Raw genomic sequence first — 14,270 nt, forward strand, 5'->3', positions numbered from 1 at the left:
CATCTGACAACAATAATACATTGCAAAGTGAAGGGATAAGTAGACGCTGAACAACTACGTTTAGTGCTTCACTGTGATTTTGGAGTAACAACCCAAGTTTCAACTTTTAGAGCATTTTCACAAGACCGCAAGTGTTGCAGTTATAATCGATGACAGAGGACATGACTCAGCACATGCATTGTTGGAAATATACAAATAACAGCTCCAATCACAGGCAGAAAAGATCATCATTATTTCTGATAATGCCCCTAGCTACTTCAGAAATAGTTACCAAGTGTTTGAACTGACGAAGTAGCTTGAGCCAACGGAAGGTTCATATAGTGCTGCTGATCATAGGAAGGTGATTCGCGCTGACATAGGAGGCCTGCTGATGCACCATGCTACAAAGCAATCTTTCCAGCCCGAGCACAGCTGCAATTCAAAACGCTGAGAATTTTACAAGAGCGGTGAAGTCATACATATCAGTTCTCATCCTGTTGAAAAAAAAAAAAAAAAAAACCTGAAGAATTTTGCCAGCAGACAATAGAAAAATGGTCCAAAATGGTCCAACCAAATTACCCCTACGGGAAGAATTCAGAAGTCACATATTCGGACTTAGACCTACAGCGATGAGCGAATTTATATTGCACAAACCTGAAAAAGCAAGAAAGATGAAATTTCAATTGTCCAATAAGATTGCAGAAACGGCAGGATTTACAACCAACAAACAGGGATGTTTGTGGCCTGTATGTATGACTGTGACTGGTCGCCTGTAGAGGTTATCGGTATCAGCTGCAAGTTAAATGAAATCGTTGTGTACTTTATGCTACACACACAGACAGGCTGCAGAATATATATTTGCACCTACAAGACAGCAACACCACCAGTGCCCACTTCCAATTAGCGATATTTTGAAGATTGTGGGTGTCCTACTTCCTATTGGTTCAACAGGAAGGCATCAATCAATATCAAAGGAAGATGCTGATGTAGTTGAACACATTTTTAATTTATTGAATTGCTAATCTAAGTTCTAAGCAGACTCCGCAGAGGTGGTACTCTTTAGAAGTTGTAATGTTTTGAAACTTGCGCATACATTTTGGAAGTTTCTTTACTTAGCTATGTTTGAAGGCTATGTCTATTACTTATCTTTGTGCAGAATTAAAATGGCATGTCAAATAAAACTAGATTTTAATTTCATAAGATATGTGGTAACGGAAACTGGTTTAATGCAAGACAAAATTATAAATAGTTTATAAATATTGTTCCACTCAAAAGTGGAAGTTTTCCTTTTCATAGGATGTAGTACTATGGTACTGATCGACAGTTGAAAAAAAAAAAAAAAAAAAAAAAAAGTTTGGGAATTGCTTTAAAAAAGTTACCTGAAAAAATCAGAAGGCTACAATACGATGACTTTGACATATATTTCCAAATGGGTGATTCAGGTTGAATCAGTCAATTATTATCTTTCAAATAAAACAAAAAGCAACAAAATATCTTGAACCTTTGCAGAGATAGAGCATCTTAATATCTTACCGAAATTTGCACGTGAGAAATGGCGCCCGAGGCACCATCTTTGACGGTCTGTATGACATGGATATTTTTTTTTTAATTTTATTTATTTATTTTGAATTGGTTTCTTACTTTGTCCAAAATTTTAACATCTGAGAATATTAAGTTTTTATTTTGCTGTCAATTGATCTGGACTATGCCCAATATACTGCAATTTTATTACATTGGGAGGCTTTCTGTCCCTCTCAAAAAAAAAATATTTACGAACATGCTGTTGCTTTCAAAAGAAGCTAAGACTTTTAGTGATAGTGTGTATAACCATATGGTTGGCTTACATGGCTCTGGGTATAATGCCTGTTGAGGTCACTCAATTTTGACGTGGATCTCGAACTTGAGACAATTTAGTAGCTACTCCAGTCCTTTTATGGTTAATGTCTTCTCCAGGGTAAATTTCAAAAATTGTTTTTTACTACATAAATTTCGAAAATAGTGAAAACGAATACAGATTGAAAATTTAGAAGACGAGTAAACTGAATCAAGTTGTTTACAACTCGCTGGGTAAGAACTATGGCCGGCTACTCGCGGATTTGCATGAATACGATAATGGAGGAAATGTTGGAATACTAAAAAACCGGTTCGCAGTGAATGAGACGAGGCTCATCGCATCCGAAAAAAGCAAGCTATATTTTTTTCATTATTCTACCGGTATTGTGCATCATGAATATATGCACAGGAACAGACAATTAACCAGTCATACTATAGAAGTGTTCTCCAGCGAATGCATGTGCAGTGTCTCGTAACTTAAAATAATGGTTTTTGTTATTATTTGGAATAAGTGATTATGGGAGATTGCTTATTGTTATATTTGGTAGTAAGATAATATTATTTTGATGCATTTTGATAATTTAATGAAGGTACATAAAGAAAGGTTATGACAATAATATGTAGTACATAAAAAAGGTCATGACAATAATATAGAAGTTACAGATTAACAAAATGTGCCTGTCATGGAGAAGACCTCCATGCACGAACTTCTTATGCGTTGTTTCTCGGCATAATTAATAAGTACTTACAGAAGGTTATAGCGGTACAGGCTGAGGTCCATCCTGATGAGGTTCTAATGGTCGACTCTGTTCTGACTGACTGCCAATGAATGACCAAAAACTGACCCATTGTTTACAATTTCATACGTTTATATACTCTGTTTTTGGCTTTTCACCTATACGCAGTTCCTTATTTTGTTTTTATTTATTTGGACATTTTCACTTTCATTTTTAGCTTTCCTTTTCTTGAAAGTTCGTTTACGGAACCTCATCCTGTTTGTTTCTTTCTCATCAGGATGGACCTCAGCCTGTACCGCTATAACCTTCTGTAAGTACTTATTAATTATGCCGAGAAACAACGCATAAGAAGTTCGTGCATGGAGGTCTTCTCCATGACAGGCACATTTTATTAATCTGTAACTTCTATATTATTGTCATAACCTTTTTTATGTACTACATATTATTGTCATAACCTTTCTTTATGTACCTTCATTAAATTATCAAAATACATCAAAATAGTATTATCTTACTACCAAGTATAACAAAAAACAATCTCCCATAATCACTTATTCCAAATAATAACAAAAAACCAATAGCTTTCCTTTTCTTGAAAGTTCGTTTACGGAACCTCATCCTGTTTGTTTCTTTTATATTTTTAATTTTGGAAGTTTAATACACATTGAGATGAAATTATATTACATTTCCTCTTCTGGGAAAAAATTAAATGAACCAAGTGCTTTTTAAAGTCATTGGTTACTTGTATGCTCTCTCCTTACTTTAGATATAAATATATTTTTAATACACATTGAAATGAAATTATATTACAGCAGATTCGGCGTGCGAGGCATTCACTCTGACGTGCCAAAAATTGACTCCTGACCCATTATAACGTCCTGGTAATCGTTCCTTCTCAATGAATGCCCACGACACACTTGTTCGATTTTTACTAATAATCATCTCTCTGTATAATGCTCAGGGCAAACCGCTTAAGTGGAAACTTGAAATTTGGACAGGACATAGGATTTATGATGTAAGGTCCCACTAAGTATCGATTTTTGGAAATTCGACGGGAACGGGATGGTAATTATTATCTTAAAATGTCCATATCTAAAGGTTCGAGATATGAAATTTAGTATATGGTCTTATTTAAAATAGACACGTGTTTCAGTGTTTATATATATATATTTGATCTAGAAGGAAAAGGTGTGGGCATTACAATTATTATAGTAAGATATTCGTATCTCAGGTCTCTTATGGTTAGAGACACGAAATTCGGTATTTCGATTTTTCATTTAAAATAATTAGACTTGCGTTTCACCGTCTTTTGATATTTGTCCTACAAGGGAAGAAAACGGGTAATAATTGAAAAAGATGGGGTTACAATTCCTATAATGGGATGGCCATATCTCGATATTCGTTAAGGTTAGAGACAAGAAAGTTGGTACCTAGATTTTTTATTTAAAATAATTAAAGATGTGTTTATGCGTATTTTGATACTTCCCCTACAATGCAAGGAAAAAAAAAAGAGTGAGGGATGCAATTGTTATAATAAGATGGTCATATCTTAAAATCCGTTAAGGTTAGAGAAATGAAATTTGATATTTAAATTTTTCATTTAAAATAATTAAAGAAGTGTTTCAGCGTTTTTTTATGTTTTCTTTCGAAGAGAAGAAAAAAAGAGTGAAGGTTGTAAGTGTTAAAATGACATGGTTATTTCGAAATCCCTTAAGAGTAGAGACATTAATTAAGTACAAGATGGCCACGTGTCGAAATTCCTTAAGATCAGAGATACATTAGGGATAAGAAAAGTACGAGGCCGCAGCCAGCCGAAGTCTAGTATAAGGTTTAATAGTGTAAGACTGTAAGTTCCTATGAAGTAGTGACTCTATGTACCGGTAGTACTGAGCATTGTTGCTATCGTTGACAGACTTATAATCCGTCTCCAAATTATTAAATGCATCAAAATCTTTAAATTCTAAAATTTCGTAACACACACTACGAGACTGTGCAACACAACAGTGTGTCCCGGCAGACCGATTGGGAACCATTGCTCTTACTTCCCTATTCTCCAGATTTGGCCCCTGCTGATTCTACTGATTTTTAAAACTGGAATTGCCACTTAATAAAGCAAGTTTGACTGGACGGAAGAGATTCATCCTTAAAATCCTTAAGTCCCTCAAGAAGGACGATTTCCAAGAATGCTTCCAAAAGTAGAAAATATTGTTGAACGTCATTGTGCTCAGTCAGCAGGGCACAACTTTGAAAAAGGTCTATCCAAATAGTTTAGTAATACTGTCATTTATACATTATATGTTCAGTTCTAAAACTTTTTATTTACAGCCACATGTATGAGGATAATATATTAAATTCCAACAAAATTTGATATCATTTTATTTTATTTTTTTAATTGAGCTGAAGCCGAAAGGCATTATTTACTTTTATGTTCAGTTCCAACAATCAACACTACTTCCCTTAAGCAATATTTTATTTCAGAATTCTTTTAGTCTAAAGACTATTGTTTTCCTCCTTTCCTTTCAGTTAATCACCTATGGAGTGAACTACGTGCTGAAAATGGTCAAGCAGGTGTTGAATTTCATTATCATTTGCTTTGAATGTTTATGTCTTAATCTTGGGTGTGTTACATTTTGCTCTGCTTTCTTCTTTCTTTTTTTACCCCCTATCTTTTATATTTCGCAATTGTGGCTTATTCTAGTGTCCAATACTTAACAATCTCACAATCTTTAATAATTCTTTTCCTGTTAATTTACTAGTATTAAACTTTCCCAAGAGGAAAGGAACTAAATTCTCTGACTTCAACTAATACTATTTCTGTTTTACCATACCTGAGAGGGCAACTTCGTCTTCACTAAAAACTTTCATTCTTGTTCTATGAAGACGTCTGAACGATTGTAAAACCTGCAAAGACATGCTCAGTGATAAGAAAGAAAGAAAAAAAAAATACAAATTCAATTTAAATGTAATCTGTTTAGCGCACACTATGTAACTTAAAAATATTTAACCATAAGAAGAATCATAATAATTAATTCCCAACTTATTTATCTAAAAAACACAAGTTTAATTTTGTTTTACGATTTCATTTGGCGTTAAGCGTAATATTGATTGCAAAGGTATGATTTATATACTGTGTCGTTATATGAGTGTAGTAAATGAATTATATTCAATCAAATTACTTTAAATGAAAATTCATTTCCAAAACAAGTAGCAATTTAAAACCAAATTTGCCTCTTAGGTCAAATAAATTCTTGAGATCCTTAGGGATTGATACTCGTTGGCTTAGTTTTTAGATGCTTCAGTTTTTCATTTCTTTCGTTGATTTCAACACCAAACAGAAAGAGAGTTTCTATATATTTACTTCCATGAAATTTAATATGGAAAATTACCAGTTACTCAGATAGTGATCATTCTACACAAATCTAAAAAAAACAGGCGCTCTTGAATCTGGCACATTCGGGACCACAACTGCGCCGGATTATCGAATATTAGTATAGTGTTAATGGAAACACCAATGATAAATCACTTTAGACAAAAATACAAACTATTCGAACACGTGGAAACATAATACGTAACCCGCTAGAAATCAGAGAACAGTGTACTGGAATGAAAACTAACAGTCATAATAAACACTGGGCGAACTGAAAGTGAGGGCAGAGCAGTGGTGCTACACGGAGATCAAGGACAACAAATACCTGAATCCATAAAAATAATAATGAAGAAATACGAGGCTTGATCGGTGCCAGATTAAAAAATGTGCCCAAACCGTAGAATACTGGATTAAAGACAACCTACAGTAGCCATTAACCATAAGGTAACAAACGGTTTATAATATTCCACAAGAGGTACAACAATTACAAATATGGCTTTCAACAGGAAGTGGAGTGAAGTGATTTAATGGGTTTATGCACAGATGAATAACTGGCCGGATTGGCACAAGGGTAAAAACTGAGTTTCAACACTTTTCCATTAGAAAAATACAATGTCCGTAAATTATGAGTTACTCAGCAACTAATATTTTTCTACTCATTTATTAATTTTATGAAATAACTAACAACCATAAGGTTTCAATCCTTGTACTTTTACAAACAGTGGCAACAGTTACAAATATTCCACAGGTGGTAAGGAATAATTTAGTGTTTTGTGTACAAATGAATAATCTATTGATGTTTATTGCAGGTCTAGTTACTGGTAATAAGAAGATAATGCAGGTTATAAAGCAAGGTAACCTAAGAAAAATTCCTTATCAACTTATAATTATTATTTCTATAGGGATTATGATTTGTTAAAAATGTGGTTCTTCGAGATTTTTATTTAATGCACTGAACATGTCAAGAACTCATCGATGAAACTGATTAGTTTTTAATCGTATGTAGAGGTCTGCGTGGATGCGGATATCCGCATCAAAATGGGTATTTGCGAATATATATCTCTTTTTGTGCAGATAGCGGATAAAGTTGCGGATAATGTTTCCTCCATTTTTTTCTACCTAAAAAAATGCTGTGAATTTTCTGATAATGGTGGAAAGAGCACTAGAACGTTTGTTTTGAATTAAAAGTTTTAAAACCAGTTGAAAAATACTAAAATCAAAATACAAGTGTGTTTGAAGCTTGTGACTCAGTGACAGTAAAAGGACAAAAAATGACACGAGAGAGTTGTCCTTTCATTGCTGTTTTCAATATTTTTAGCAGCCGTTTTGTAGGTGAATGACATCTCTGACCTAAACAGAAAAAAACGACAGGCCCCATCGCTACTCCTCAAGTACCGCTATTTGCTGTAAAAAAGAAAAATAATTGAAGCCAAAGCCCCTCTGTTAAAGCTAAAAATTTTCAGACCATTCGCCTTGAAGAGGAAGAAATGTGTTCAAATAAAGTTTTTCTAGCCTGAGAGATCAGGAACCAAAACCCTAATTTAAAACACCGCATCCCCTTCCATGAACTGAAAACTGGTCAGCAGAATTATCTTTGCATTTTGTGACAAACTGGAGAAGCGCGTAGGTCACCGAAATAGTAAACAAATCACATCATACGCTCATCTTTCTCTCTCCCTCTCTCTTTAAAAAAAAAAAAAAAAAAATCTTCACTGTTTCCTTTGAAGTACAACAGATACTGAATGCACATTTACGATCCCACAGATTTCTCTCTTCGGAGAGGTGCCACGGACCTCAATGAACATTCCGAGAGATTGGAGTTTTATAACAGCAATTGTTTCTCTCTCTCTCTTTCTTCTTGTGTGTATGTGTATATGTATGTATGTTCTGGGCCTCTGGTAAAAAAAAGAAAGAACAACCAATGCGTTGTTTCTCCTACCCTAAATGTGTCCAACAATGAGTGGGGCTGCAAAGAAAAGCAGTAAATTTTAAACTTCCTCTATTGCCTCTTCCCGAAATTAACGGTATAGACTTCCTATTTATATTCGAAGTTATTTTCACTTCTAGTTTCAGTAAAAGCGTGGTCGTGAAAGCTTGAGTTGATTTTGAGTTTAACGTCCTGTTCAGCAGCGAGGCTATATGAGATGTGGACCTACTGATTAACGAGGAATCCAAATCACATGAGCTCCCGCCGGGAATTGAACCCGAATCTCCCACGCCAAAGGTGCGTACGCTAACCGCTTAGCCACGAATGAGCTTGGTCGTGAAAGCATGCATTGTATTGCGTTGTTAGTTTCGTCACTTATTTCAAATTTAGTGCAATTACTGATGCTAGTGTTAGTTCGGGATATGTGAATGTGTTTGCGGTCCTGTGATTAATTTTTATTTCTTAATAACGATTATTTCTATTTCGCCTTTGTGTTTAGAACAAAGGCCCCTTTTTTTATGAGTAATGATGAAGTTTAAAAACTTAGTGACGTGCTGTAAAATTAGTCGATTGAGGGAATATTACCTACGTGGCATTATTTTGGTCCGATATCTGCATTTGAAGATCTTGGGTAAGTACATAAATCGTTCATTAATTTCTAATTTGTATCTGCATGGTTTATATTGCATTTTATTAAGAAACTATTTCGTGGATAGTGAATTTGAATTGTACGGTGCAACTATATATAAAAAAAAATATTCTTATAGAGATGCACCTGATATCGAGTCTTTAGAACTGAAACTTTTTCGTAATTAGACTGGCATTATATTATATTGCAGGAAAATGACATTAAAAAAATGGAACTGCTCTTCCGTCAAATGCTGCGGCTATCAAATTTCTAACGCCAAAAAATGAAACAGTATACCGTTTTCTCCATCTTATCAATAATTTTACTGATGTCTGAATTTTGCTATTCCCACTATGTCTCCAATGTCACCAATGAGCTCAAATGTGGTTTCGGAGTACATTTTGAAACGGAAACTGGAGTACTAAACCAAACGGAAGAAACAATGAAAACTTTGAGAGTAATTGGTAAAAGCAATCTCTTATTCTTTTCAGCACAGTTTACTTGTCTGTATTAATAGTCTTAAGGCACTCTACAAGGACTTAAAAATACCATTGATTTCACATTTGTACTCTCAAGAAAATTAAGTCAATATGCAATATAGAATTTATTGTTTCAATTTCGTGGACTAGGGCATTTCCACAATATCCTATTCCAATGGAAGTTAAACACAGGTTGCGCCTTTTAATAAGAGGATGCTGTTTACACATCCTATAAGTGCTCCAGTTGCAGCACAGTATAAGTGATCATGACAAAAACATTTTCTTAGGATTCTTTTGGCTGTATAGAGACTGCATTAGAAAATGAAGGCACACAAGATACAACTGACTTCAGTTTGGATGAAGAAACAGATGACACAACAATTTTCATCCGAAATGAAACAGAAACATTATGATACGTGGCTCGGTATATTTTAAAGGATTGTAAGTATTCTGCTGCTACAACTTATATGAATTTGCACAATTTAAATAAACCACAGATCGAAGTGGGTTAGCGTCTCGCTTCATCTTCTTCTGGAATTGCTCTCACAGACATATGGAAGTGCATAACTGAAATAGGAAAAATAATTTATTGACTGTTTGTGCTGAAAGTGTGTGAAATGATTGTGAACAGTGTCACTGTGTTTCATAACATTTGATACAAATGTTGTGAAAGGGAGGGAAATATATCCCTCCCTCCCGTTCATGATAAGTTCTGTAACAGCAATCCTGAAACAAAGGAATGAAAATAACATGTATCAATGTAAGCTAATATAAATTTAGAAACATCCATACTGACTAACAAGAATAATGACCTGTATTGAGTACTGTTTGGAAACGTAATACCTCCCTAAATAACTCAAAAGGTGGATAATTGTGTAAATTCAAATGAATACATCAAGAAACAAATGAAATTGAATATAAATTCCTTTGATGCTGCAGATAAATAGCTACAGGTAAATGGTTATCGATCTGAATTAAGATATTCACATGGTCAATATCGTGCAATGCTTGGTTTATGTTGACTTTTGAATCGGATCCCACTGAGTGCCCAAAATGCAACTTTGTGGTATTTTAGTACACATATGAGACTACAATCTAAACAATTTTGAACAAATTCACACGAACATTTCTTTGCGAAGTTCAAAATTCAAATTTTTATTTTAATTTTTGAAGTGTTATTTTTTATTTTACAGGTTTCTTTCAATATAGTACAACTTATAGAGCAATCTTTGAGCTTTCCAATGGTGTTTGTTTCATGTCTCTAGTGCACATATTAACCACTTTATGACAATTTTTAATAATCACTGTAACTGAAAAAATGCCGTTTTTTTTTTTTTTTTTAAATTTTTGAACACCCTGTACGGGGACATTTTCAGCAGGAGAGAAGTAATATTTGGGATATTTTCATCTCCCACTGTAGTAAAGCTGTGCACCAATTTTTACAAAAATCTAAGATCGTCAGGTCAGATTTTGTCATTTCATTGGTAGATTTCACATGGAATGTCCCAATGGTGATATCGCTGAGCAGCACATGATATTAGTGGGGGGGGTCTGAAAGTGGTGTTTCAGTTGTAGACAACTATTGTGGTTTCTAGCAACAAGATACAATCTGAAGTGTTGTGGTTGCAGTCGTAAGCAGTTACCACATTCAAAGCGTTCAACAGTTCGAATGGCCCAGTTAAAAGTGATCGTGACGTGTTTTGTGTATTAATCTTTTAATCTGTGAAGTTCTGTAATTGCGGCACAATTGGAAAAGCAGGGACCTTTCTCCGCGTAAAGTGGAAGTTATCAAAACACTTCTTCCGCAAGGAAGATATACACAACGACAAACTGCTAGTAGAGTTGGGATAGAACAAAAATCTGTGAGTAGGATCTCTGTTGCAATGAGCAAGAAAAAAAATAGGGTTGGGAAATGTGAGTGAAAACCAAAGCTATCGCTAAGAAATATCAAAAAACTAAAAAGATTGGCTTTGGGAAACAGAAACACAACTTCTAGATACTTAAGCATAAAAATCATTGAGTATGGTGCAGACATTTCGCCTGAAAGTGTTCGAAGGATTGTTTGTGTTGAGGAGCACGCAGGCCAAGATAGAAAGCAAAAAAATATCCAATCATGGCAAAGAAGCGCATCGAATGGACACGAGGACTAGACACTAGACACACTGGACTGCTGAAGATTGGAGAATAGTGTTTCAGCGATTAATCTTGTGTCTTCGTATCTGATAAATGTTCACAATATGTGCGACGTCGATCTGGGGAGGAATTCAAGTTGGAATGTCTCCAACAAACCGTGAAGCATCCTACTTCCGTCACGCTCTGGGATGTGATATCTGTCTTAGGGCCTGGGTGATTGTATATGGTAGAGGAAACAATGAAGCACTACCAACACCTACAAGTTCTTCAAGAAGAACTGTTTCCCCAGACTGCAGTCTGATTTGATGACGCACAATTCATCTTTACGCATGATGGAGCCCGATGCCATCGGGCCAAAGCTGACAAAATTCTTGGAGGACAACAAAATTAGTGTTCTTGGGTGGCCGGGCAATAATCCTGATATGAACCCAATTGAAAACCTTTGGAGGTTCATGGAGGAAAAGCTAAAGGAGAAGCACATTACAACCCAACATCAATTGATCGAGGAGATCAACAATTTGTGATATCATGATGCTGAGTTGAATGGCAAACTTCTAGAACATGGGTCCCCCTTCCCACTTAGCTGTAATAAAGACAGAAAAAACGTGCCCTGTGTGGCTCTAACCCGCCTTCACTCGCTAACGCTCGCTCGGCAATACTACGTGAATTAAATAATTAATTTTGGTACGAAAAAGAACCAACCTAGCTATTAACCTATTTGTGAGGACCTGTGTTCTAGAACCCTCCCGTATTCCATCTCATCTTTTGTTTCCAATTAGGACATACACACCATATAGTAATTATATTTGAATGTGACGCACGCATCTGCTTTATTGGTATTGAAGAACGGGTGAAACACCCACTAGAAATTAGAATATAGTTACAAAGCAGTACACTGACTAAGTTCGAACGTGTTTTCTCACATAATATTGTAAAAACAGTAAAATATTCAGAAACTGAATGTCGCGTATAATAATTTGAACAAGTCTGTACTTGCAGATTGACTTGAGGACGACTCAGTATATAGTGTGGATATACGGCATAAAATACGAACCAATTTGTGCTAGGTAGCCACTAGAAAGCACGAATGCTATCTAACCGAGGCAGATTAGGAGCGCCGCAGGGGGGCTAGTGTAAGCGACGGGATACTTCCATAGGGAGCAGGCGCGTCAGCGACGGTGGTATACGCATAAACGAGGGTAGTGAAAGAACACACACAGGGATGCAAATAACCAGTCGCCTACTCGCCCGGGGCGAGTGGTTTGTCGGTGCGGGCGAGTATTTAGTACCATACAGAAGATAAGTAAATGATTTCTTTGTGAGATGTGGCTAGTAGCTTTTATCTTGGGCGAGTAAAATTTTCTTGCTTATTTGCATCCCTGCACCGTGCAATGAGAGTAATAACGTATTTCAACTCTATTTCCTTCACATCGTATTTTGCCTATAAATTTTCTATTTGGTAGAACCATCTGCTCGAGTGAACCCCCTACTGTATCCTACTAATCCCTATCCTCTCTACTATACTCTTTTAAAGCGGTTTTACTTGTCGACGTGCAGCTGGAGCGGGTATTGTGAAGTTTACCCAACAAACCACCGTGTACCAGATCCTACCCAGTTAAATATATGCTATCCTATTGTAACACAAAAGAAAAAAACTATTATTATTATTATTATACGCAACTAATGAAAGACATGAACCCTACTATACATTAACTTAAACTACCACAACGAAATGTTCATTGAAGATTTTTACCTCTCGTCTTAGCGCATTGCCAGCCATTGCCGTTTATTTACATTGTTGCCAGATACAGATAAGATTAAGGTACCGGTATTATTCTTTTTGTTTTCATCTATTATATTAATTTCCATTCTGTTTTAACCCAAAGTTCTACGTTAAAAAAAGGCTGGTAAACAAATATTGAGGGTTGGACATCAGTGGGCGCATCTGATAGACCTAGATCATTGCGAAAGATTATTTTTTTTAAAAAATCCTATTCAGTGGCGACTCTTGAGGGAAGTCCATTTGTAAAAAAAAAAAAAAAATATCACTACAAGCTAAGAGAAGAAATCGTACTTAATACACAAATAAGAGACTCAAAGACATTCCCGTGCAATTCTTGGGGTAGGGGTTCCGCTCTTGGTTTAGCCTTCAAGCAGTTGAATGATTGAAACGAAATTTGCTGCATTCATAGCTTTTCAGCCTACGATTTTAAAAAGAAACTCTTTACGCATATAAGCAGGGCACGGAGCATGACTCAAAAATTTCCTAAAACAGATAAAACAAATTCTAATCTGTGTAACGTCCTGAGAATAAAAATAATTTTCAATTTTTCTATTCCTATTAGCAGGGAACATAGGAGTCATATTCTCAAATAAAATCCTTTCGTTCGTGTCTTGGCTCTAGCCATAAGAAGTTGAGCGATTAGAATGGAACTTGCAGAATCCATAGCCCTTTAACGTACGATAAAAATGCGAAAAAAATTAACATTTCTCATTTTCCATAAAAGTGGAACGGGCGGCAAGATCCTAAAAAAAAAAAAAAAAAAAGTGCAGATGGAATAAAAGTCACAAATTTTAATCCGTGTAACGTCCTTAGAAAAATAGTTTTCATTTTTTCTTTCTATCCCTATATACAGGGAGTAGAGGGGACATTGCCTCTAAAAGCCCCCATAAAAGAATACGGTTCGGCTCTTGGGTCTAGCCTAGAAGGAGTTCAGCGATTGCAACGAAACTTGCAGGATTCAGAGCCCTCCACCCTACAATAAGAATGCGAAAGAAAAAAATCCGTTTGCACTAGTGCTGTCGAAATCGGTTTTTGAAAAAACCGAAAACCGGTTTTTGAAAAAAAAAAGTGAAATTTCATAAAACCGATATGTCGGTTTTGAAAACCACTTGTGCGGTTTCGGTTTTGAAAACCGCAAATGTCACAAAAATTCGACAGCATTAATATCAAGTAAGGACAAGAAAACAGCAAAGAATATTTCCCCACTCCGTCTCACAGTTGCCAGACGGAGGGAAATTTCCCTCGACGTAGGGAAAAATGCTCAACATTTGCAGAGGAGAAAGAATTTTTTTTTCTTAAATTGTCTTAAAGTGTAGGAAAATTCTTGGTGAGTACACTTTTACATTTGGCAGAGTAAAAAAAAAAAAATAAGTTGCAATTTCTCACAAAGAGGCACGGCTATCGTTA

General features: G+C 35.5%; 2 protein-coding genes across 5 annotated transcripts in view; one reads left to right on the plus strand and one right to left on the minus strand.

Annotated features, from left to right (window-relative positions):
* LOC145678515 (complex III assembly factor LYRM7) overlaps positions 1-12,968 on the minus strand; it is a 39,145-nt gene extending 26,177 nt beyond the window's left edge. Inside the window, exons 1-2 of the mRNA XM_081748755.1 lie at positions 12,834-12,968; positions 5,375-5,447 (exon numbers count right to left, since the gene is read on the minus strand). Coding sequence (XP_081604881.1) covers positions 5,375-5,447; positions 12,834-12,860 — 100 coding nt within the window. The 5' untranslated portion in view covers positions 12,861-12,968. The remainder of the gene's footprint in view (positions 1-5,374; positions 5,448-12,833) is intronic.
* LOC145678513 (uncharacterized) overlaps positions 5,655-14,270 on the plus strand; it is a 224,906-nt gene continuing 216,290 nt past the window's right edge. Inside the window, exon 1 of one of the 4 annotated variants that reach the window (XM_081748750.1) lies at positions 5,655-6,767. In XM_081748750.1, the coding sequence (XP_081604876.1) occupies positions 6,695-6,767 (73 nt within the window). In that variant the 5' untranslated portion in view covers positions 5,655-6,694. The remainder of the gene's footprint in view (positions 6,768-14,270) is intronic. The other 3 variants (XM_081748751.1, XM_081748749.1, XM_081748744.1) reach the window with 3 other exon arrangements.

The sequence above is a fragment of the Thermobia domestica genome, chromosome 2 (genome assembly GCF_964235325.1).
Source record: "Thermobia domestica chromosome 2, izTheDome1.hap1.1, whole genome shotgun sequence".
NCBI lineage: Eukaryota > Metazoa > Arthropoda > Insecta > Zygentoma > Lepismatidae > Thermobia > Thermobia domestica.